The sequence below is a fragment of the Oncorhynchus keta genome, chromosome 2, assembly GCF_023373465.1.
Source record: "Oncorhynchus keta strain PuntledgeMale-10-30-2019 chromosome 2, Oket_V2, whole genome shotgun sequence".
Taxonomy (NCBI): Eukaryota; Metazoa; Chordata; class Actinopteri; order Salmoniformes; family Salmonidae; genus Oncorhynchus; species Oncorhynchus keta.
The window spans coordinates 75,305,017-75,329,034 of record NC_068422.1 but is presented as its reverse complement, the minus strand read 5'-3'; the positions used below and the strand labels follow the sequence as shown (position 1 = coordinate 75,329,034).

The window sequence follows — 24,018 nt, the reverse complement described above, 5'->3', positions numbered from 1 at the left end:
TCACGTCCGTTAACTCTGATCACGGTGGCTGAGGTGAAAGCCTCAGCGGAACCAAGGACCTTAGGTGAAACTTCCATCTGATTCTGGTTAATTTTATATGAGCAGGAGCGTAACAACAACTGATTCACAGGGACCTTGTTCATTTTATGAGCAGGTCCAAAGCCCAGCACAATACCTCAGCTAACCCTTCATGGGTGGTAGAATGTAACACATGACACTGTATCTCAGCTAACCCGTTAAGGGTGATGGACTACACCAAGGCTCAAGATCAAGGCCTGGTTATTTCATGTTCATGAATGTTGCATTTTACCCAATGAAACCCATAGCACACTATATCTCAGCTAACCCGTTATTAAGGGCGATAGACTGTAACAAGGCTCAAGATTCAAGGCCTGGTTATTTCATGTTCATGAATGTTTCAAGTTTTATTAGTCGTATGTACAGGATACACATGGTATACACCTTCCAAATAAATTCTTACTTGCAATAATATATACTAAAAGATAAGATTATGAACATAAAGTAAATGGCTAAGTAGAATAGAATAAACATTTTAAACAAGTATAATACAGGAAGGCACAATTTATAGTCTAATATTTACATGTGTTTTGAGGACGGGGGTTTGGGGGGCAAGTGTTTAAATTGTGCAGTATATAACAATTTAACAATACTAGTCTGGTAGCTGCAGTTGTGATGTGTGTGTAGCATGAATATATACAGTGGGAAGAACAAGTATTTGATACACTGCCGATTTTGAAGGTTTTCCAACTTACAAAGCATGTAGAGGGCTGTAATTTTTATCATAGGTACACTTCAACTGTGAGAGACAGAATCTAAAACAAAGATCCAGAAAATCGCATTGGGGTTAAGGTTAGGGTTGGTTTAGGGTAAGGGTTCGGGTTTCAAATCAAATCAAATGTTATTTGTCACATGTGCCGAATAGAACAGACCTTACAGTGAAATGCTTACTTACAAGCCCATAACCAAAAAAAAAAAAAAAAAAAGTGTTAATGGAAAAATAGATAAGTCAAAAATGTCAAATAAATGAACAAATAATAAAAAAGCAGCAGTAAAATAACAATAGCGAGGCTATGTACAAAGGGTACCGGTACAGAGTCAGTGTGCCAGGGCACCAGTTAGTCGAGGTAATTGAGGTAATATGTACATGTAGGTAGAGTTAAAACCTCTACAGGATCGGTGGGTCCCCCGCGGGACAGTTGAGCTAACGTAGGCTAATGTGATTAGCATGAGGTTGTACGTAACAAGAAAATTTCCCAGGACATAGACATATCTGATATTGTCAGAAAGCTTAAATTCGTGTTAATCTAACTGCACTGTCCAATTTACAGTAGCTAATACAGTGAAAGAATAATATAATAATATAATAATATAATATATGCCATTTAGCTGACGCTTTTATCCAAAGCGACTTACAGACATGTGTGCATACATTCTACGTATGGGTGGTCCCGGGAATCGAACCCACTACCCTGGCGTTACAAGCGCCATGCTCTACCAACTGAGCCACAGAAGGACCGTGGCTCAGAATACCATGCTATTGTTTGAGGAGAGTGCACAGTTATGAACTTGAAAATGTATTAATAAACCAATTAGGCACATTTGGGCATTCTTGATACAAAATGTTGAACAGAAATGCAATGTTTCTTTGGAGCAGTATAAAACTGTGCACACACACTGCTGCCATCTAGTGGCCAATATCTAAATTGCACCTGGGCTGGAATAATACATTGTGGCCTTTCTCTTGCATTTCAGAACTAATGTGTTATATTCTCCTACATTAATTTAACAATTCTATAAACTTCAGTGTTTCCTTTCAAATGTTATCAAGAATATGCATATCCTTGCTTCAGGTCCTGAGCTACAGGCAGTTCATTTTGGGTATGTCATTTTAGGAGAAAATTGGGAAAAAAGGGGTGGATCCTTAAGAGGTTTTTAAAGTGACTATGTATAGATAATAAACAGAGAATAGCAGCAGTGTAAAAGAAGGGTGGGGGGGGCAATGTAAATAGTCTGGATAGACATTTGATTAGCTTTACAGGAGTCTTATGGCTTGGGGGTAGAAGCTGTTGAGAAGCCTTTTGGACCTAGACATGGCGCTCCGGTACCGCTTGCCATGTAGTAGCAGAGAGAATAGCCTATGACTAGGGTGGCTGGATTCTTTGACCATTTTTAGGGCCTTCCTCTGACACCACCTGGTATAGAGGTCCGGGATGGCTGGAAGCTTGGCCCCAGTGATGTACTGGGTTTGGTTTAGGGGTTTGGGAAAATAGGATTTTGAACGGTTATTAATTGTGTGTCCCCACAAGGTTAGTTAATTAAACACGACTGTGTGTGTTGGTGTGTGCGTGAGTGCATGTGTGCTAAGGTGTGGAGAATCAGAGCAGGTGGTCAGTCCAGTTCAAGTGTTCAGCAGTCTGATGACTTGTACATAGAAACGGTCTCTGAGCCTGTTGGTATCAGACTTCATGCTCCAATTCTGTCTGCCCGATGGTAATGGAGTGAACAGCTCTTAGCTGATATGTGTGGGGTCCGTGATGATGCTGCGGGCCTTCCTCAGGCACCGTTTCAAGTAGATGTCCTGTGCTGGGCTGTCCTCACCACCTGCTGGAGGGTCTTGTGGTCATGGATGGAGCAATTCCTGCACCAGGCTGTGATGCAACCAGTCAGGACACTCTGATGGTGCAGCGGTAGTATTTGAAGAGGACCTGGGGTGGCATGCCGAATTTCTTCAGCTGCCTTAGGAAGTATAGACGCTGTTGCATCCTCTTGACAAGAGTTTTGGTGTTGTTGGTCCATGTCAAGTCCTCTGTGATGTGGACGTTGAGGAGTTTAAAACTACTGACTCCTATTGATGTGGACTGGGGCACTTTCCCTCCTCTGTTTCCTGAAGTCAACAATCAAACCCTTTCTTTTGCTGATGTTGAGGGGGAGGTTGGTGTCCTGGCATTCCAATGCCAGTTCACTTTCCTTCCTATAGGCTGACTCGTTGTTGTTGTTTTCCAGGCCTACAACTGTGGTGTTGTCAGCAAACAGGGAGTACAGCAGAGGGCTGAGACACCGGTGTTAAGGCGTCAGCATGCTTCAATTTGCCTGCCGCCTAGCCGAACCTAACGAACCTAACGAGTGTGCGTGCTTGCATTCTACCTTAAAAAATGCTTTCGCTTGAAAAATTAGAAAAAAACAACAATAATACTTTTTGTCAATTTTCAGATGCTGTAGCCAGTATACACTTCCTCAAAATAGTCCGAATTAATCTAAGATAATTTAGGAAATCTGTAATTAATTTTGACATTTTTTTGCAGAGGAGATCTTCGTCACATCATTTTGCATCTGACTAGGATGTTTGGTGCAGTATTTCTCAAGTGAAAAAATGTGCACGAGAAGGAGTTGTCTCCCTTTGAATGACAACAGGCACTTAATTGAAGAATCCTTACTGTTGACCAATTGTCTACGAGTCGGCTACCGACTTCGGCTACCAACACCGACTTTGGCTTGCCTCAAGAAAAAATGTTGTGTGCCTGAACAACTGAAAAAACCCATACCGAAGTCCAAAAAGAACCAAAATGTCACAAAACTATTTTGGCTGGGAAGCATGCAGACGCCTTTCATCAGTGGTGAGGAGGTGCCAGAGTTGTATTTTACCTAATGAAACCCATTGTGGGTGGTAGCTGTAACAAAAGTTGTACAAATTTAAAGGCCCAGTGCTGTAAAAAACGTCATTTCCTGTGTTTTATATATTTCCACACTATGAGGTTGGAATAATACTGTGAAATTGTAGAAAATTATGATAATGCCCTTTTAGTGTAAGAGTAGTTTGAAATACGGCTGACATTTCTGCATGTTTGGTAAGATGGAGTTTTGGCTTGCCTGTTGACAAATTAGTTAATAGACCAATAAGAAAGCATTCCAAACCTCTCTGCCAATAACAGCTAGATTTCCGTTTTCCCCTCCCCACTCCCAGACAGTCATAGCAAAATTATTTTCTTGATAAATTGCTCTTTGCTATTAAGATATGATTATTTCGGACCATTTCAATTGAAAACAATCACAGTAAGGTACTTAATTGTTAGCCAGAAATGATTTGATATTGAGATAACAGCTGCATTGGACCTTTAAGAGATTACATCTTACCTCAGGAAACTCATTGAGGGTGGTAATTGTAAAAGTCTATACCCAGGATACCCATTAAGGGTGGTAACTAAAGGAACATGGTAGCATTATTTACATCAGGGGAATTTAGCAGTGTCAGCAGCCTATTTGCAACACATCTTCGATTTTCGTGTGTTTCACTTGCATTCAGTAGTCTATGAATCACATGGTTATGAAGGCATAAATGTGTATACTTATATTAAATGGACAACTTATATTAAATGGAAAAAAGGAACACCTATGTGAGAATACTATTCATTGACTACAGCTCAGCGTTCAACACCATAGTGCCCTCAAAGCTCATCACTAAGCTAAGGACCCAGGGATTAAACACCTCCCTCTGCAACTGGATCCTGGACTTCCTGACGGGCTGCCCCCAGGTGGTAAGGGTAGGTAACAACACATCCGCCACGCTGATCCTCAACACGGGGGCCCCTCAGAAGTGCACCCTCAGAAGTGCATGCTCAGTCCCCTCCTGTACTCGCTGTTCACTCATGACTGCACGGCCAGGCATGACTCCAACACCATCATTAAGTTTGCTGATGACACAACAGTGGTAGGCTTGATCACCGACAACATTGAGACAGCCTATAGGGAGGAGGTCATAGACCTGACTGTGTGGTGCAAGAACAACAACCTCTCCCTCAACGTGATCAAGACAAAGGAGATGATTGTGGACTACAGGAAAAGGAGGACCGAGCATGCACCATTCTCATCGACTGGGCTGCGGCGGAGCAGGTTGAGAGCTTCAAGTTCCTTGGCGTCCACATCACCAACAAACTAACATGGACCAAGCACACCAAGAGTCGTGAAGCGGGCACGACAAAACCTATTCTCCCTCAGGAGACTGAAAAGATTTGTCATGGGTCCTCAGATCCTCAAAACATTTTACAGCTGCACCATCGAGAGCATCCTGACGGGTTGCATCAGTGCCTGGTATGCTGCTCGGCCTCCGCCCGCAAGGCACTACAGAGGGTAGTGCGTACATCACAGAGGCCAAGCTTCCTGCCATCCAGGACCTCTATACCAGGCGGTGACAGAGGAAGGGCCTAAATATTTTCAAAGACTCCAGCCACCCTAGTCATAGACTGTTCTCTCTGCTACCGCACGGCAAATGCTACCAGAGCGCCATGTCTAGGCCCAAGAGGCTTCTAAACAGCTTCTATCCCCAAGCCATAAAACTCCTGAACAGCTAATCAAATGGCTACCCAGACTATTTGCATTGCCCCCCTCCATGCTGCTGCTACTCTGTTATTATCTATGCATAGTCACTTTAATAACTCTACCTACATGCACATATGACCTCGATTACCTCAACACCGGTACCCCCTGTATGTAGCCCCGCTATTGTTATTTACTGCTGCTCTTTAATTATTTGTTATTATTATCTCTTTCTTTTGTTGGTATTTTCTTAAAACTGCATTGTTGGTTAAGGGCTTATAAGTAAGCATTTCACTGTAATACCTGTTGTATTCAGCGCATGTGACAAATACAATTTGAAATGTGTATGTAGGTCTGTCCTTGTCTATTAATGTATGTATTAGCCTGTGATGTTTTATGTGTACCTTAGGAAGAGTAGCTGCAGACACACGAGCCCAACATTTGTTATACTACCCATTCAAGACAAGTGCCTAGGGAGAGGGGTTGTTTCTGGACAGGGCCAGTAGCAGAAGGGTAAATAGCACCATCTACTATTTCACCCATGAATTTAACCTTTTACCACACTTGCAACTACCGAAATCATTGTGTAGTAGCAGTGAAATTAGTCGACAATCAATACCAGTCACACACGTTGACTATAATTCCCAAAATAGAATTTGATTCAAAATGTACAATAGCAAGCAAATTACTACTTGCACCTCCACATGGCTGCACTGCAGCAACAAGCCCCAAAATTGATTAAAGGTACATTACGGTACCCCTTATAGTCCAGGGACCTTACATGTTGTTTAAAGATGTGGCTCTGGAAGCCTAAACAGCCAAATACTCCACCTAAACCTGAATCGATTCTCAATTGCGGCAGAATTCTATAAACATAAATCCCTACTTTCATATTCCAAAATAATTTCACAAATGCTAAATTCACTTGCTGTACAGTTAGGTTGCAGCCAATAGTATTTTTCCAGTGACAACCCTTTTGTAGGGTCCATTTACACACGTTAGGAGATGCAGATGGCCAATTAGCACAGGTTGTAAGTAGACTAACTTCAATCTGTTTTCTGTAAACACTGTAACGTGGAGATACTGTATTTTTGTGTGGGAACACATCATTTCTTATTATATTTCTATCTGATATGAAAGACAAGGTCCTTTTGCTTCCAAAACACTGCCGCAAGTGATGTGTGGTAATGTTCAAACTGAGCATCCAGGGCTCTTAACAAAATTCCCCAGTACAGAAGACGCAGTCATCCAATTACTTGTGTAATGTAATAGTCATGATCAAGGGCTATGCAGCACCCAAATGCTTCAGCGACTGACTGTGTCCAGACGGAAAGAAAAAAAAGTTTACTTTCATTAAGCAAAATACCCAATGCAGAAAATACAAGGAACATTTAGCCTGCTCCTTAATTACAAAGTTTATTTCAGATTTTTAACAAGTTTAGTCGAACAGGCCGAATCCCATGTCGTCATCAGATCCCTCTTCAGACTCCTCCTTCTCTTCCTTCTTCTCCTCAGCTGTAAAGAGATCACAGTAATCAATTAACAATACCATCTTCACCAAATACATTGTCTGAAAACAGAGATATTCAAAGCTAGTTATAGTGAAAGTAATATAATAAACAGTTTACCAAAATACATGTTCATAAACAAAACAAACTACCCTTCATGAACTAGTAATGCGCTGATCAGCCATTTATTAATCTGAAACGGACCTGCTGCTTTTAAAACGGTCCCATTCTACCAGCTGTATACCAGATGTATAAAAAGAATGATCCCCGCCAATTAGAAAATCCATGTATTTAGCAATGAAACTGTTTTAATGCTGTTTGTATTGAGACAGTTCTGGCCATTACTATAACATTTCCAATGTATAGTAAAGGCAAATAAGCTTTAGCTTGCCTGACCAAGTGCCCAATAGATATTGAGCTGACCCACACATCAATATCTATAACTTAACACCCCATTAGAATATATAATAATAATAATATAGTAATATATGCCATTTAGCTGACGCTTTGGGACTTACAGTCATGTGTGCATACATTCTACGTATGGGTGGTCCCGGGAATCGAACCCACTACCCTGGCGTTACAAGCGCCATGCTCTACCAACTGAGCCACATAGGACCCCATTAGAAGGCATTGAGCCCAGTTTGGTATGAAAAATGATAAGACATCCAAAAGGTCAACTTGACAAGGATCTCGAACACTCATGTGGGCTCTGATGTATGCTCACCTGCAGTGGGGGCAGCTGCCCCAGCAGCAGCGGCTCCACCTGAGCTGGCCACTGCCACAGCACCACCTGCTGGCATACTGGCCAGTTTACCATAGCCTGTGAGAGAAATTACAGTTAACTGATTTAATTACAACTATATTGCTGTATATACCAATAACTAATAACACTAATACAGTGGCAGATAAGCCTTGCTAGAGTTTCAAAACAAATGTCTAGCAGATTAAACCACTAGTGTGCTTAGTCCAGAATGGACTAAGATGTTTTGTCCTCAGTGACTTTAGATTATGCATTGACAGTTCTGCAACTCACCTTGGGCAATCACCTCTTCCACATTTTTGCCACCGAGTTCAGTGACGACCTGAAGGGGGAAAAAAAGGGGTCATAAATTAGTGGTCCATAGAAATTGCAAGCATGTTTTCTGTTTGAGCTCAACTTTCAGAACACACATGTTGTGCGTTTATTTTACTCAACACTGAAATAAGGTCAAACATGTGATATTAAGCATACCTGCTCCATGCGTGTTTTGTCAGCCTCAATGCCAACACTTTCCAGGATCTTCTTGATGTCCGCAGCCTGTGGGCTGGCATTACCACCAAGGGCAGAGAGCAGGTATGCAGCAACGTAACGCATTCTGCAATACAGGTCATGATGCAGTTATACATCATATGACAACAAAAAACAAGGCATAAAAATAAAATAAATCCAATACAGTTAAGTTACTTTAGACAAATACTAAACATGCGTCTCAAAGGGAACGTCGCAGTATAATCATATAACCTGCAGAAACAATTATAACAATTGTCCATGTCATACCCACAGATCATCAAGTAGCTAGGCCTATACATGCCTACTTTGCATTTGTTTCAAGAGTGACATTTATACACCTTCTCCAGAATCTAAGTGAGAAAAAAACACGTTGGTTGGGCATCTTAACCAAACACTAGGACTCATTGCCTTACTCAAAACATCTAATAGATTAGCTAACTAGGTAACGTTGGCTAGATAACTGAGGTTAGCAAATTAGCTATCTAGTCGAGCATGCTAGCGCACTGTCCACAAAGTTCCAGTTAGTGAGGTTGTCACTGATAACTTATTTATTCAATCAGAATATAAAGATGTGGCATTGAAAAACACCCTAGTGAATAATGTTACCAATCACTTAGCTAGCTACAGTTTTGGGCCTTGTTTCTTTGAGGCAATAGTGAGAGCGAGTACACATGGTGACATGTCATGGCTGTTAGGTAGCAAGCTAACTGGCTAGCATGCTCCTCTCCAATACATTATTTGCTGTCCAATTTTAGGTTAGGGGTAAAACAAATATTTGAAAGGAATGCCTACGTTATGGTTCCGTGTTGGACTTATTTTCACTGTGTGTGTATATCCTAAATTGCCTTTAAAAGACACTCACTTGACACGGAAAAGACAGAGATGCGTGTTCACGACGAGATTTGCACAGGCGGAAAGGAAGTTCCAAGGCAGGGGGAAACGGAAAAACGCGTGATGGGCGGGGAAATCGAATGAATTTTGATTGGAGGAGAAAATTCCAACAGGGTGGACTTGATTTGCAAGGCGAAGTGAGGAGATGGTCCGGAGGCCGAGCGGCGTCAACCCAATGAAAAGTGTCAGAAAAAAACTGGAATCACTACATGGTGATAATGATACGCCGCATGTAAGTGATTGGGCCACTGTTCAGTCCAGCAAAGGGCCATTGACTCTCAGTGGTCAATAACGGGACAGATGGAGCTGGGACTGTGCTGTGACCTTAGAACAGACACCTAATTTGGACTACATTAGTACCAACATAGTGCCATACTCTATGAAACGGCACAGAGCCCTTACTATAGTACCATTCTTGCCTCTGGCAATATGACATAATATGGCATCATCAAAATTTGGTATCAAACTAAAAACGTGGGCCTCCTAAACAAAAAGGATGTTAAAACTACAATTGTTAAAGGAAATACACAATAAAAGTGATGGTAATAGTAAATTGAGAATAAAAATAATCAAATGAAAACATTTTTCATGGTATCGTTTATTTTGTGCAGTTTTTGGATCTAAATAATTTTGATCTAAATATTCTATACATCCACATCAATGTGACACAATACAAATGGACAGAATAAACTGAGAGCAGCATATTTTGTAAGTAGACCGAACAGTCCAAAACAAGCAAACATTAAACATGATATCAAATAGTTCTCATAAAAGTTTCAAGTTTGGTCTTGGTACTCAAAACAAGAATATAACAGTCAGAAAAGGAATACAAATCATTTCAGGATTTTTCTCTCTCATGAAAATCCCTTGTAAAAAATAAAAATATCAAAAGAAAACACTTAGAAAAATATTTTATTGACCCTTCCAAAATATAAGAGGGTAGAAACCTGAGGGGTGTTTCACAAAGCTCTAGGAATTGGCATGGTAACTGTCCTGAACATTCTGTTGAAACCATTAATGTCAGTCACAAGGACATTTCAGTAATCATACTGAGGGGCAAGCCGACATGTAACCAACTTGCTATGGGGTGCCAAATCTGTTAAGCCTTTGTTTATTTTACACATCTGTTTAAAAGTATGAATAGAACATAGAATATTTTCTTTATGAAGTGAAGAAAACTTGTGAATGAAATACAAAATGTTTCATGATTTAGATGAATACATTTTATTAAATTCAGCAAAAACGTTAAATCTATTTTATCAATATAACTGGAATTATACAGTACATTCACGAGTGACCATAAAATTAAAATAAACTATACTATTCGGGTGAAAAATAACATATCTGGAATTGAAATCAGTGATGCCAAATTAAGTTAACATCTTAAAGGGATAGTTCACCCAAATGGGACATGTACCTAATTTTATAGGTCAACAAGTAATCATTCAAACCTGTAAGTCAGCAACCCAAAATATGGCTTTGTTAACTCAACCACAGCTTAGCAACAGCATAGCAACGTTATTGGTCTTTATTTTGAACTGTATTAATGAAGGTGGGTTTCACATACCAGTAGATAACATTCATTTTTGATGAATGCCATTCAATAAAGGGTTTACCCGCATTGAAAGATAACAGGTAGCACCCTATTTCAAACAACCATGCTGGTGGTAGTGCAATTGTCTTTTTCTCGTTTATGCTTTTTGGAAACATCAGTTTGTGTTGGATAACAATGGCATTTGTGTCGTCGCTGAGACAAGTTGGCTGACCTACTGTAAACCCACTTTGAATGAGTTGGCCACACTGTTGATGTGTGAATAGAGCAAAATAACTCAAAGAAATGAAAAAAAAATGGCTATGGGAATGCAGCTTTCTTGGGGAATCTCAAAATCCACTGACCCTGTTCATGAAATACCCCTGTGGTTTCGAAAGGTTCTGACTTATTGCTCTTTTTAAATATTTAAAATGTCAGGTTTGCCTCAGGTCTCAAAATTGTATACTGTCCCCCCTTACTGTCATAAGGGAAAACGGTTATCTGAATTTTAATAGACAGATGCTGTGCTTAGTAAGCCTTCTCCCAGCCCACTAAAAACCTACACATGTGAAGGCTCTAAATGATTCATGGGATGCAAAAGCTAGAAGTTGCTGAATATTTTACGAGACAGCAAAATCTTTTTTTAAAGCTTGTAAGACAGTAAAAACATCAGCACAAGGTTAAAAATAAATTCAGAGAATGTATTATTTAATTCCTTAACAATTTAAGATTAGAATACTAAACACAGATCTACCAAAACGTTCACACCTGTTATTTTCAGGAGGGGAAAAAAACAAGAAAGAGACCATGGTGAAACATAACGTCTCCATTTAGCCTTCATATACTGGTAAACACAACATCTCTATATAAATTCACACACAATTCCTTTGAGAATTTATATATTCTATACCTCTTATATCCCAAATGTATTCTATTACTACCAGTTCTTTTCACTTTCAAAAATAGCAGGTGTGAAGTTTGCATTCCTGCAAATGCTTAGTAAACTAGCATTGAAGTGTTAAATCATCTGAGCCTAATTTTATACCCACATGAAAATGAGGGTAATTTGAATGACAGTATGACAGTACAAGTTTAAATATATTTGTATTGCCCTGAGACACATTATAAAGGCTGTACTAAAATAAATAAATACCATCTCTTCAATCAATGAACCTATGTTGTGGGTCTCATAGGTCCTCAAAAGGCATCCAATATGTCAGCCCAAAATGTAATGCACATGTAAAGCGTGAATGACCAACTACTTGTAGAAATATGATAAATCTAGTGTTTGTCTTGAGTCGTGGTGTCAGAAGTCGCAGGGGTAGGGTGTAGAAAAGGTAGAAATATAATATATAGTGGGGCAAAAAAGTATTTAGTCAGCCACCAATTGTGCATGTCCTCCCACTTAAAAAGATGAGAGAGGCCTGTAATTTTCATCATAGGTACACTTCAACGATGACAGACAAAATGAGAAAAAAAAATATCCATCAAATCACATTGTAGGATTTTGAATGAATTTATTTGCAAATTATGGTGGAAAATAAGTATTTGGTCACCTACAAACAAGCAAGAGTTCTGGGTCTCACAGACCTGTAACTTCTTCTTTAACAGGTTCCTCTGTCCTCCACTCGTTACCTGTATTAATGGCACCTGTTTGAACTTGTTATCAGTATAAAAGACACCTGTCCACAACCTCAAACAGTCACACTCCAAATTCCACTATGGCCAGGACCAAAGAGCTGTCTAAGGACACCAGAAACAAAATTGTAGACCTGCACCAGGCTGGGAAGACTGAATCTGCAATAGGTAAGCAGCTTGGTTTGAAGAAATCAACTGTGGGAGCAATTATTAGGGAATGGAAGACATACCTAGTGAATGACCTGCAGAGAGCTGGGACCAAAGTAACAAAGCCTACCATCAGCAACACACTACGCCACCAGGGACTCAAATCCTGCAGTGCCAGTACATGTCCCCCTGCTTAAGCCAGTACATGTCCAGCCCCATAGAAAATCTTTGGAGGGAGTTCAAAGTCCGTGTTGCCCAGCAATAGCCCCAAAACATCACTGCTCTAGAGGAGATCTGCGTGGAGGAATGGGCCAAAATACCAGCAACAGTGTGTGAAAACCTTGTGAAGACTTACAGAAAACATTTGACCTCTGTCATTGCCAACAAAGGCTATATAACAAAGTATTGAGATAAACTTTTGTTATTGACCAAATACTTATTTTCCACCATAATTTGCAAATAAATTCATAAAAAATCCTACAATGTGATTTTCTGGATTTTTTTTTCTAATTTTGTCTGTCATAGTTGAAGTGTACCTATGATGAAAATTACAGGCCTCTCTCATCTTTTTAAGAGGGAGAACATGCACAATTGGTGGCTGACTAAATACTTTTTTGCCCCACTGTATGTGGATCCAAACTAAAAACTTAGTGTGCTAAGTTTTAGAAGAAGGTTAAAATTGTGACTGGGACAGATGGCTGGAAGAGGGTGAAAGATGAGGGAATTGCGTGCCAGTGATGAAAAAACACTATTGGGGATAGCTGTTCTGTTGCCGGCGCTTTGCAGACCTCATCTTCTCAAAGCGGGACTCCATTTCTTCAAGGACTTTAGGAGTGTACCTGACCACCAGCTTCACAGTGCCCTGGGCAGCTTTGAGAAGCTCCACAGCTTTCTCATGGTGCTCCCCCTCCACACTCTGGAAAGAAAGAGATAAAAAGAGGATTAGGAGGAAATTAGGTGACTGAATATGATACATGTATATTGATAGTAGCCGTGTCCGAAATCTGGCTTGCCTGCTATTTAATTAAACTGCATACTGTGTACTAATCATAATACATACAGTTGAAGTTCAAAGTTTACATAAACCTTAGCCATATACATTTAAACTCAGGTTTTTCACAATTCAATTCACAAGTCACTTAGGATCACCACTTTATTTTAAGAATGTGAACTGTCAGAATAATAGCAGAAAGAAGGATTTATTTCAGCTTATATTTCTTTCATCACATCCCCAGGGCTCAGAAGTTAACATATACTCAATTAGTATTTGGTAGTGTTGCCTTTCAATTGTTTAACTTCGGTCAAACGTTTTGGGTAGTCTTCTACAAGCTTCCCACAATAAATTGGGTGACTTTTGCCCCATTCCATCTTGACAGAGCTGGTAACTGAGTCAGGTTTGTAGGCCTCCTTGCTCACACACACTTTTTCAGTTCTGCCCACACATTTTCTGTAGGATTGTCGTCAGGGCTTTGTGATGGACACTCCAATGCCTTGACTTTGTTGTCCTTAAGCCATTTTGCCACAACTTTGGAAGGATGCTTGGGTACATTGTCCATTTGGAAGACCCATTTGCTTTAACTTTCTGACTGATGTCTTGAGATGTTGCTTCAATATATCCACATAATTTTCCTGCCTCATAATGCCATCTATTTTGTGAAGTACACCAGTCACTCCTGCAGCAAAGCACCCCCACAACATGATGCTGCCAACACCGTGCTTCACGGTTGGGATGGGGCTCTTCGGCTTGCAAGCCTCCCCCTTTTTCCTCCAAACGTAACGATTGTCATTATGGCCAAACAGTTCTATTTTTGTTTCATCAGACCAGAGGATATTTCTCCAAAAAGTACGATATTTGTCCCCATGTGCAGTTGCAAACCGTAGTCTGGCTTTTTTATGGCAGTTTAGGAGCAGTGGCTTCTTCCTTGCTGAGCGGCCTTTCAGGTTATAGGACTCGTTTTACTGTGGATATAGATAATTTTGTACAGCATCTCCACAAGGTCCTTTGCTGTTGTTCTGGGATTGATTTGCACTTTTCGCACCAAAGTACGTTCATCTCCAGGAGGCAGAATGCGTCTCCTTCCTGAGCGGTATGATGGCTGCGTGTTCCCATGGTGTTTATACTTGCGTACTATTGTTTGTACAGATGAACGTGGTACGTTCAGGCATTTGTAAATTGCTCCCAAGGATGAACCAGACTTGTGGAGGTCTACCATTTTTTTCCCAAGGTCTTGGCTGATTTCTTTTGATTTTCCCATGAGGTTAAGCAAAGAGGCACTGAGTTTGAAGGTTTGAAGGTAGGCCTTGAAATACATTCACATCTCCACAAGGTCCTTTGCTGTTGTTCTGGGATTGATTTGCACTTTTCGCACCAAAGTACGTTCATCTCCAGGAGGCAGAATGCGTCTCCTTCCTGAGCGGTATGATGGCTGCGTGTTCCCATGGTGTTTACACTTGCATACTATTGTTTGTACAGATGAACGTGGTGCGTTCAGGCATTTGGAAATTGCTCCCAAGGATGAACCAGACTTGTGGAGGTCTACCATTTTTTTTCTGAGGTCTTGGCTGATTTGATTTTCCCATGAGGTTAAGCAAAGAGGCAATGAGTTTGAAGGTAGGCCTTGAAATATATCCACATGTAAACCTCCAATTGACTCAAATGATGTCAATCAGCCTATCAGAAGCTTCTAAAGCCATGACATAATTTTCTGGAACTGTCCAAGCTGTTAAAGGCACAGTCAACTTACTGTATGTAAACTTCTGACCCACTGGAATTGTGATACAGTGAATTAATTATAAGTTAAATAATCAGTCTGTAAACAATTGTTGGAAAAATTACTTGTGTCATGCACAAAGTAGATGTCATAACAGACTTGCCAAAACTATAGTTTGTTGACAAAAAAAATGTGGAGTGGTTGAAAAAACGAGTTTTAATGACTCCAACCTAAGTGTATGTAAACTTCTGACTTCAACTGTATCCTGGTCCTGGAACCATTGCTTAAAGGAATAATCCACTCAAAAGTATATTTTTTTTTCATTAGTCCACTGGTTGATAGAGTCCCAAAATGTGTTGCATGTCAGCAATCAAGTTTTCAAGATATAGAACTTTTCAAAAAGCAAGTTGTTGCCACATCATCATGATGATGCGTAAAACCACTAAACAAGGGACACTTTTTTGTTGTTGTCTGTTTAACTAAACCAGTGTTTTATCATAATGAGAGCATATGCTATGAGAATTGAGGAGGTGTACAAATAATGTCCTAACCGACTTGCCAAAACGATAGTTTGTTAACAAGAAATTTGTGGAGTGGTTGAAAAACAAGTGAATTACTCCAACCTAAGTGTATGTAAAGTTCCGACTTCAACTGTACTATTTAGAACGTTGTGTTTAGTAAAAACGAATGCAGTAAGCAAAATATAACAGCATACTAGGCTCATCCTACAATGGGCAATTGTTTCGATTCCCTACATTAATTTATTTTGGTACATCTTGTCCCCTCAGCTGTTGTTAGACACACGTGGGCCTCGAAATACAATACTCTTCCTCAAGTGCAGCAAATACTACTAAACAAAAAGCCAAAATGAGTATGACATCCTGGAATTTTTAAAGCATACTCAATTTTCGAAATTGCACATTCTACAAAACTTTATTTTTCGCCTTCCCAAAATGCCTACTATTTAGAACGCAAGTATGGGTATTCGGACACAACCAGAGACTGCATAAACAAGACGTACCACCCCATTGACAGAAAGAAGCTGGTCGCCTCTCTTGAGGCCCCCGTGGCGGTCGGCGATTCCCCCAGGAATGATGCGTGAGATGTAAATAGGAGAGTTCTGTTCCTTCCCTCCCATTATATTGAAGCCAAGTCCTTCCTCAGTCTTAGGCAGCTCCACCACGCGAGGGTGTGAGTGCCCCTCACTGGCTGCAAACGCTGCAACAGTGGCCTACAAGACAAGAGAGGTTGTTAACCCAGAGTTTCCTACAGAGTTGTTTAATATTGGTTGTTGTTGTTTTGACATACCTTGGCTGTGGCATTTGCCCTGACTTCTGGGCTACTGTTAATGTCCACTGTCTCATACACATGTTCATACACCTACAGAGTTGTTTAGAAAAGGCAGAAAGAAGGTTAGTCGAATGCAAACTGCAAAGCTGAATTACTTCCGTCAAAAGGTCTGACATGTTAAAAATGGAGATCCTGGTAGTTCTTGCTGTCCAGGGTTCCAAGCTATTAATTCATCCTCAAACTGGATAGCTTATTTCGTAATCACAACACTATACACTGACATTGAAGGAATGACAAATCTTATATCTGAAATCAAATAACTACTCTTTACTTCCGGCACCGACAGAGATGGCCGCCTCGCTTCGCGTTCCTAGGAAACTATGCAGTTTTTTGTTTTTTTACGTGTTATTTCTTACATTAGTACCCCAGGTCATCTTAGGTTTCATTACATACAGTCGAGAAGAACTACTGAATATAAGATCAGCGTCAACTCACCATCAGTACGACCAAGAATATGTTTTCCGCGACGCGGATCCTGTGTTCTGCCTTACAAACAGGACAACGGAATGGATCGCATGCAGCGACCCAAGAAAACGACTCCGAAAAAGAGGGAAACGAGGCGGTCTTCTGGTCAGACTCCGAACAAGGGCACATCGCGCACCACTACCTAGCATTCTTCTTGCCAATGTCCAGTCTCTTGACAACAAGGTTGACGAAATCCGAGCAAGGGTGGCATTCCAGAGGGACATCAGAGACTGCAACGTTCTCTGCTTCACGGAAACATGGCTCACTGGAGAGACGCTATCCGATGCGGTGCAGCCAACGGGTTTCTCCACGCATCGCGCTGACAGAAACAAACATCTTTCTGGTAAGAAGAGTGGCGGGGGCGTATGCCTCATGACTAACGAGACATGGTGTGATGAAGGAAACATACAGGAACTCAAATCCTTCTGTTCACCTGATTTAGAATTCCTCACAATCAAATGTAGACCGCATTATCTTCCAAGATAATTCTCTTCGATTATAATCACAGCCGTATATATCCCCCAAGCAGACACATCGATGGCTCTGAACAAACTTTATTTAACTCTTTGCAAACTGGAAACCATTTATCCGGAGGCTGCATTCATTGTAGCTGGGGATTTTAACAAAGCTAATCTGAAAACAAGACTCCCTAAATTTTATTAGCATATCGATTGCGCAACCAGGGGTGGTAAAACCTTGGATCATTGTTACTCTAACTTCCGCGACGCATATAAGGCCCTGCCCCGCCCCCCTTTCGGAAAAGCTGACCACGACTCCATTTTGCTGATCCCTGCCTACAGGCAGAAACTAAAACAAGAGGCTCCCACGCTGAGGTCTGTCCAACGCTGGTCAGACCAAGCTGACTCCACACTCCAAGACTGCTTCCATCACGTGGACTGGGACAAGTTTCGTATTGCGTCAGATAAAAATATTGACGAATACGCTGATTCGGTGTGCGAGTTCATTAGAACGTGCGTCGAAGATGTCGTTCCCATAGCAATGATAAAAACATTCCCTAACCAGAAACCGTGGATTGATGGCAGCATTCGCGTGAAACTGAAAGCGCGAACCACTGCTTTTAATCAGGGCAAGGTGTCTGGTAACATGTCCGAATATAAACAATGCAGCTATTCCCTCCGCAAGGCTATTAAACAAGCTAAGCGTCAGTACAGAGACAAAGTGGAATCTCAATTCAATGGCTCAGACACAAGAGGCATGTGGCAGGGTCTACAGTCAATCACGGACTACAAGAAGAAACCCAGCCCAGTCACGGACCAGGATGTCTTGCTCCCAGGCAGACTAAATAACTTTTTGCCCGCTTTGAGGACAATACAGTGCCACTGACACGGCCTGCAACGAAAACATGCGGTCTCTCCTTCACTGCAGCCGAGGTGAGCAAGACATTTAAACGTGTTAACCCTCGCAAGGCTGCAGGCCCAGACGGCATCCCCAGCCGCGCCCTCAGAGCATGCGCAGACCAGCTGGCCGGTGTGTTTACGGACATATTCAATCAATCCCTATACCAGTCTGCTGTTCCCACATGCTTCAAAAGGGCCACCATTGTTCCTGTTCCCAAGAAAGCTAAGGTAACTGAGCTAAACGACTACCGCCCCGTAGCACTCACTTCCGTCATCATGAAGTGCTTTGAGAGACTAGTCAAGGACCATATCACCTCCACCCTACCTGACACCCTAGACCCACTCCAATTTGCTTACCGCCCAAATAGGTCCATTGACGATGCAATCTCAACCACACTGCACACTGCCCTAACCCACCTGGACAAGAGGAATACCTATGTGAGAATGCTGTTCATCGACTACAGCTCGGCATTCAACACCATAGTACCCTCCAAGCTCGTCATCAAGCTCGAGACCCTGGGTCTCGACCCCGCCCTGTGCAACTGGGTACTGGACTTCCTGACGGGCCGCCCCCAGGTGGTGAGGGTAGGCAACAACATCTCCTCCCCGCTGATCCTCAACACGGGGGCCCCACAAGGGTGCGTTCTGAGCCCTCTCCTGTACTCCCTGTTCACCCACGACTGCGTGGCCACGCACGCCTCCAACTCAATCATCAAGTTTGCGGACGACACAACAGTGGTAGGCTTGATTACCAACAACGACGAGACGGCCTACAGGGAGGAGGTGAGGGCCCTCGGAGTGTGGTGTCAGGAAAATAACCTCACACTCAACGTCAACAAAACTAAGGAGATGATTGTGGACTTCAGGAAACAGCAGAGGGAACACCCCCCTATCCACATTGATGGAACAGTAGTGGAGAGGGTAGCAAGTTTTAAGTTCCTCGGTATACACATCACAGACAAACTGAATTGGTCCACTCACACTGACAGCGTTGTGAAGAAGGCGCAGCAGCGCCTCTTCAACCTCAGGAGGCTGAAGAAATTCGGCTTATCACCAAAAGCACTCACAAACTTCTACAGATGCACAATCGAGAGCATCCTGGCGGGCTGTATCACCGCCTGGTACGGCAACTGCTCCGCCCTCAACCGTAAGGCTCTCCAGAGGGTAGTGAGGTCTGCACAACGCATCACCGGGGGCAAACTACCTGCCCTCCAGGACACCTACACCACCCGATGTTACAGGAAGGCCATAAAGATCATCAAGGACATCAACCACCCGAACCACTGCCTGTTCACCCCGCTATCATCCAGAAGGCGAGGTCAGTACAGGTGCATCAAAGCTGGGACCAAGAGACTGAAAAACAGCTTCTATCTCAAGGCCATCAGACTGTTAAACAGCCACCACTAACATTGAGTGGCTGCTGCCAACACACTGTCATTGACACTGACCCAACTCCAGCCACTTTAATAATGGGAATTGATGGGAAATGATGTAAATATATCACTAGCCACTTTAAACAATGCTACCTTATATAATGTTACTTACCCTACATTATTAATCTCATATGCATACGTATATACTGTACTCTACATCATCGACTGCATCCTTATGTAATACATGTATCACTAGCCACTTTAACTATGCCACTTTGTTTACTTTGTCTACATACTCATCTCATATGTATATACTGTACTCGATACCATCTACTGTATGCTGCTCTGTACCATCACTCATTCATATATCCTTATGTACATATTCTTTATCCCCTTACACTGTGTATAAGACAGTAGTTTTGGAATTGTTAGTTAGATTACTTGTTGGTTATCACTGCATTGTCGGAACTAGAAGCACAAGCATTTTGCTACACTCGCATTAACATCTGCCTCCCTACCACTGAGGAAGTACAGTTCCCGCTCAGCCCAGTCAAAACTGTTCGCTGCTCTGGCCCCCCAATGGTGGAACAAACTCCCTCACGACGCCAGGACAGCGGAGTCAATCACCACCTTCCGGAGACACCTGAAACCCCACCTCTTTAAGGAATACCTAGGATAGGATAAGTAATCCTTCTCACCCCCCTTTTAAGATTTAGATGCACTATTGTAAAGTGACTGTTCCACTGGATGTCATAAGGTGAATGCACCAATTTGTAAGTCGAGAGAGGTCCAGTAAGAGGTCCAGATTTGGCTACATAATTTGAGTTGAACTTTGAAGGGTGTGATGGGCATTTAATGGCATTGTCACAGCTCACCTCTCGCACAGCATTACAGAACTCGCTCTGCAAGACCCTTTGCAGTGCCTGCAGTTTCTGGGGTGGCACTTCCCCCGTCCTCTGGAGCTTGTCAAGCAATTCAATGGCCCGAGAAATGTCTGTGGGGAGAAAACATGGAGACCACCCACCGTCAGAGATCTTACCAATAATTGACATCGATTTAAAGACTTTGGTTTGGGAAATAATTGCTTGAGGCAGAGAATCTAACACTTCAGCACAAGAGTAATGGAGTCTGTTGGTTTTTGATTTTGTAGATTGATGAAGTAAATCTGTCCATGCACAGGGTATTATGATGCAGGCATAACTGATCATTACCAAATCTTCATCACAATGCTTGTGGTAGAATTCAATGGACAGGGACTTGTGTCATCAGGACTGCAAGTAACATAGTCCGGGGCTTTCGGGTGCAACATTTTCAAACTAACCTAGCTAGCTACTGAGCTACAGCTAGCTACATACTGGACTCTGAACTTTTGTTTGGGTGCAACTGCTAACATTATTAGGAAGCTACAAAGTACCCATTTGTCACACTTGAGTAAAAGTAAAGATACCTTAATAGAAAACAACTCAAGTAAAAGTCACCCAGTAAAATACTACTTGAGTAAAAGTCTATTGGTTTTGGTATTTGGTTTTAAATATACTTAAGTATCAAAAGTAAACGTATTAATCATTTCAAATTCCTTACATTATGCAAACCATACAGCACCATTTTTTTAATGTATGGATAGCCAGGAGCACAATACAACACTCAGACATTAATTTACAAACAAAGCATTTGTGTTTAGTGAGTGTGCCAGATTAGAGGCAGTAGGGATGACCAGGGTATGTTCTCTTGATAAGTGTGTGAATTGAACCATTTTCCTGTCAAAATGTAACCAGTACTTTTGGGTGTCAGGGAAATGTATGGAGTAAAAAGTACATTATTTTCTTTAGATAGGTAGTGAAGTAAAAGTTGGCAAAAATATAAATAGTAAAGTACAGATACCCCCCAAAACGATTTAAGTTGTACCTTAAAGTATTTGTTCATCTCGAATCCCACCGTACCTTCTCCGCTGTGCAATCTGGTTTCCGAGCCGGTCACGGGTGCACCTCAGCCACACTCAAGGTACTAAATGATATCATAACCGCCATCGATAAAAGACAGTACTGTGCAGCCGTCTTCATCGACCTCGCCAAGGCTTTCGACTCTGTCAATCACCAAATTCTTATCGGCAGACTCAACAGCCTCGGTTTTTCGGATGACTGCCTTGCCTGGTTCACCAATTACTTTGCAGACAGAGTTCAGTGTGTCAAATCAGAGAGGGCATGCTGTCCGGTCCTCTGGCAGTCTCTATGGGGGTGCCACAGGGTTCAATTCTCGGGCCGACTCTTTTCTCTGTATATATCAATGATGTTGCTCTTGCTGCGGGCGATTCCCTGATCCACCTCTACGCAGACGACACCATTCTATATACTTTCGGCCCGTCATTGGACACTGTGCTATCAAACCTCCAAACGAGCTTCAATGCCATACAGCACTCCTTCCGTGGCCTCCAACTGCTCTTAAACGCGAGTAAAACCAAATGCATGCTTTTCAACCGATCGCTGCCTGCACCCGCATGCCCGACTAGCATCACCACCCTGGATGGTTCCGACCTTGAATATGTGGACATCTATAAGTACCTAGGTGTCTGGCTAGACTGCAAACTCTCCTTCCAGACTCACATCAAACATCTCCAATCAAAAATCAAATCCAGAGTCGGCTTTCTATTCCGCAACAAAGCCTCCTTCACTCACGCTGCCAAGCTTACCCTAGTAAAACTGACTATCCTACCGATCCTCGACTTCGGCGATGTCATCTACAAAATGGCTTCCAACACTCTACTCAGCAAACTGGATGCAGTCTATCACAGTGCCATCCGTTTTGTCACTAAAGCACCTTATACCACCCACCACTGCGACTTGTATGCTCTAGTCGGCTGGCCCTCACTACATATTCGTCGCCAGACCCACTGGCTCCAGGTCATCTACAAGTCCATGCTAGGTAAAGCTCCGCCTTATCTCAGTTCACTGGTCACGATGGCAACACCCATCCGTAGCAGGCGCTCCAGCAGGTGTATCTCACTGATCATCCCTAAAGCCAACACCTCATTTGGCCGTCTTTCGTTCCAGTACTCTGCTGCCTGTGACTGGAACGAATTGCAAAAAATCGCTGAAGTTGGAGACTTTTATCTCCCTCACCAACTTCAAACATCAGCTATCCGAGCAGCTAACCGATCGCTGCAGCTGTACATAGTCTATAGGTAAATAGCTCACCCATTTTCACCTACCTCATTCCCATACTGTTTTTATACTGTTTTTATTTATTTACTTTTCTGCTCTTTTGCACACCAATATCTCTACCTGTACATGCCCATCTGATCATTTATCACTCCAGTGTTAATCTGCAAAAAGTGTATTATTCGCCTACCTCCTCATGCCTTTTGCACACATTGTATATAGACTGCCCATTTTTTTCTACTGTGTTATTGACTTGCTAATTGTTTACTCCATGTGTAACTCTGTGTTGTCTGTTCACACTGCTTTGCTTTATCTTGCCCAGGTCGCAGTTGCAAATGAGAACTTGTTCTCAACTAGCCTACCTGGTTAAATAAAGGTGAAATATATATATATATTTTTTTTAAATAAGTACTTTACACCACTGCAAACTACCAGCCTTAGAGGATAGCTATCTAAATCAGCTAACGTTAGCTGGCTACAACATTAGCAACTCAGCCCATCTGTCTTTCTTAAAACTAAAGCGATTATATTGGAATAATCTATTTTTCTTTCGACTTTTGAGAGATGATTGTACTTTTGGCTAGTTATTTCAAAATTAAATGGCTAACTAAATTAAATTCCAGATTAGCTACCGTTATCTAGCTAGCCATCTGTTTGGCTCGTGTGTATTTTCATAATTTTAACCATTATTATTGATCAAGCGATCTGTGTTGTTTGACGTTTTACCTCTTTCCAGTCGAACAGGTTCCCCCAAAGACGCCATAATAGCCCAAATCCGGCACTGTTTGTGAGAAATTATCAGGCTAGCAAAATATCCACTCCGCGATAAACAGATTTGAGCTGTATTGACGGGGATTGTTGTTGCGTCAAGGACACGCAATCGGCGCAATATACGGTCAATGTGCCCAATCCAAGATGGGGGAGAAACTGAGAAGTCATATCTATTTTTGAAAATGTGGTATCCTAAATGTATAACCTGCAATATTTACAGTTTTTCAATGATTATCTAAATGATAGATTTTAACGTATAGTTATTCAAATGTCTTATCTGCTCATTATTCATAACCCAAAATTAATTGTTTGTAAATGTCTTTGTAAACCGACAATGTCGATTCAATATGTTTAAGCCATAATTTTGATCTCTGTCAGTGCTTGCATAATGTATGCATTTCTATGGATTAATTTCCACTTCTCACAGCAATGAGGAATTTGCCTTCTGAGAGCTGAAACACTACATAGGCTCATTACTATGTATTAAACTGTGTTACCTTATCATTACGGCGAAAC

The 24,018-nt window shown here is 41.7% G+C and overlaps 2 protein-coding genes across 3 annotated transcripts; both read right to left on the bottom strand.

Annotated features, from left to right (window-relative positions):
• Positions 1-6,731: 6,731 nt before the first annotated feature.
• On the bottom strand, positions 6,732-9,132 carry LOC118360218 (60S acidic ribosomal protein P2-like). 2 transcript variants are annotated; one of them, XM_035739490.2, is made up of 5 exons: positions 8,975-9,132; positions 8,074-8,197; positions 7,876-7,924; positions 7,567-7,662; positions 6,732-6,846 (listed from the first exon to the last, which is right to left on the bottom strand). In XM_035739490.2, exons 2-5 carry the CDS (start codon positions 8,194-8,196, stop codon positions 6,770-6,772), a joined length of 345 nt encoding a protein of 114 aa, XP_035595383.1. In that variant the 5' UTR covers position 8,197; positions 8,975-9,132; the 3' UTR covers positions 6,732-6,769. The 2 variants fall into 2 exon arrangements, with proteins under 2 accessions (XP_035595383.1, XP_035595391.1); XM_035739498.2 differs by having other exon boundaries at positions 8,905-9,030.
• Positions 9,133-9,582: 450 nt separating this feature from the next.
• Positions 9,583-23,626, bottom strand: LOC118360215 (protein lin-7 homolog C). Its single transcript, XM_035739481.2, has 5 exons — positions 23,458-23,626; positions 20,452-20,570; positions 16,339-16,410; positions 16,052-16,261; positions 9,583-13,235 (listed from the first exon to the last, which is right to left on the bottom strand). Exons 1-5 carry the CDS (start codon positions 23,492-23,494, stop codon positions 13,068-13,070), a joined length of 606 nt encoding a protein of 201 aa, XP_035595374.2. The 5' UTR covers positions 23,495-23,626; the 3' UTR covers positions 9,583-13,067.
• Positions 23,627-24,018: the final 392 nt, after the last annotated feature.

What these genes read in the sequence shown, in the direction of transcription:
- LOC118360218 (XM_035739490.2), bottom strand. Translation starts at nt 8,196, where the DNA reads ATGCGTTACGTTGCTGCATACCTGCTCTCTGCCCTTGGTGGTAATGCC. An exon ending in ACAAAACACGCATGGAGCAG is followed by an intron (nt 7,925 to 8,073) that starts GTATGCTTAATA and finishes TTCCCCCTTCAG; the next exon opens with GTCGTCACTGAACTCGGTGG. An exon ending in GGAAGAGGTGATTGCCCAAG is followed by an intron (nt 7,663 to 7,875) that starts GTGAGTTGCAGA and finishes TTTCTCTCACAG; the next exon opens with GCTATGGTAAACTGGCCAGT.
- LOC118360215 (XM_035739481.2), bottom strand. Translation starts at nt 23,494, where the DNA reads ATGGCGTCTTTGGGGGAACCTGTTCGACTGGAAAGAG. An exon ending in ACCTGTTCGACTGGAAAGAG is followed by an intron (nt 20,571 to 23,457) that starts GTAAAACGTCAA and finishes TTCTCCCCACAG; the next exon opens with ACATTTCTCGGGCCATTGAA. An exon ending in GGGCAAATGCCACAGCCAAG is followed by an intron (nt 16,262 to 16,338) that starts GTATGTCAAAAC and finishes CTTGTCTTGTAG; the next exon opens with GCCACTGTTGCAGCGTTTGC.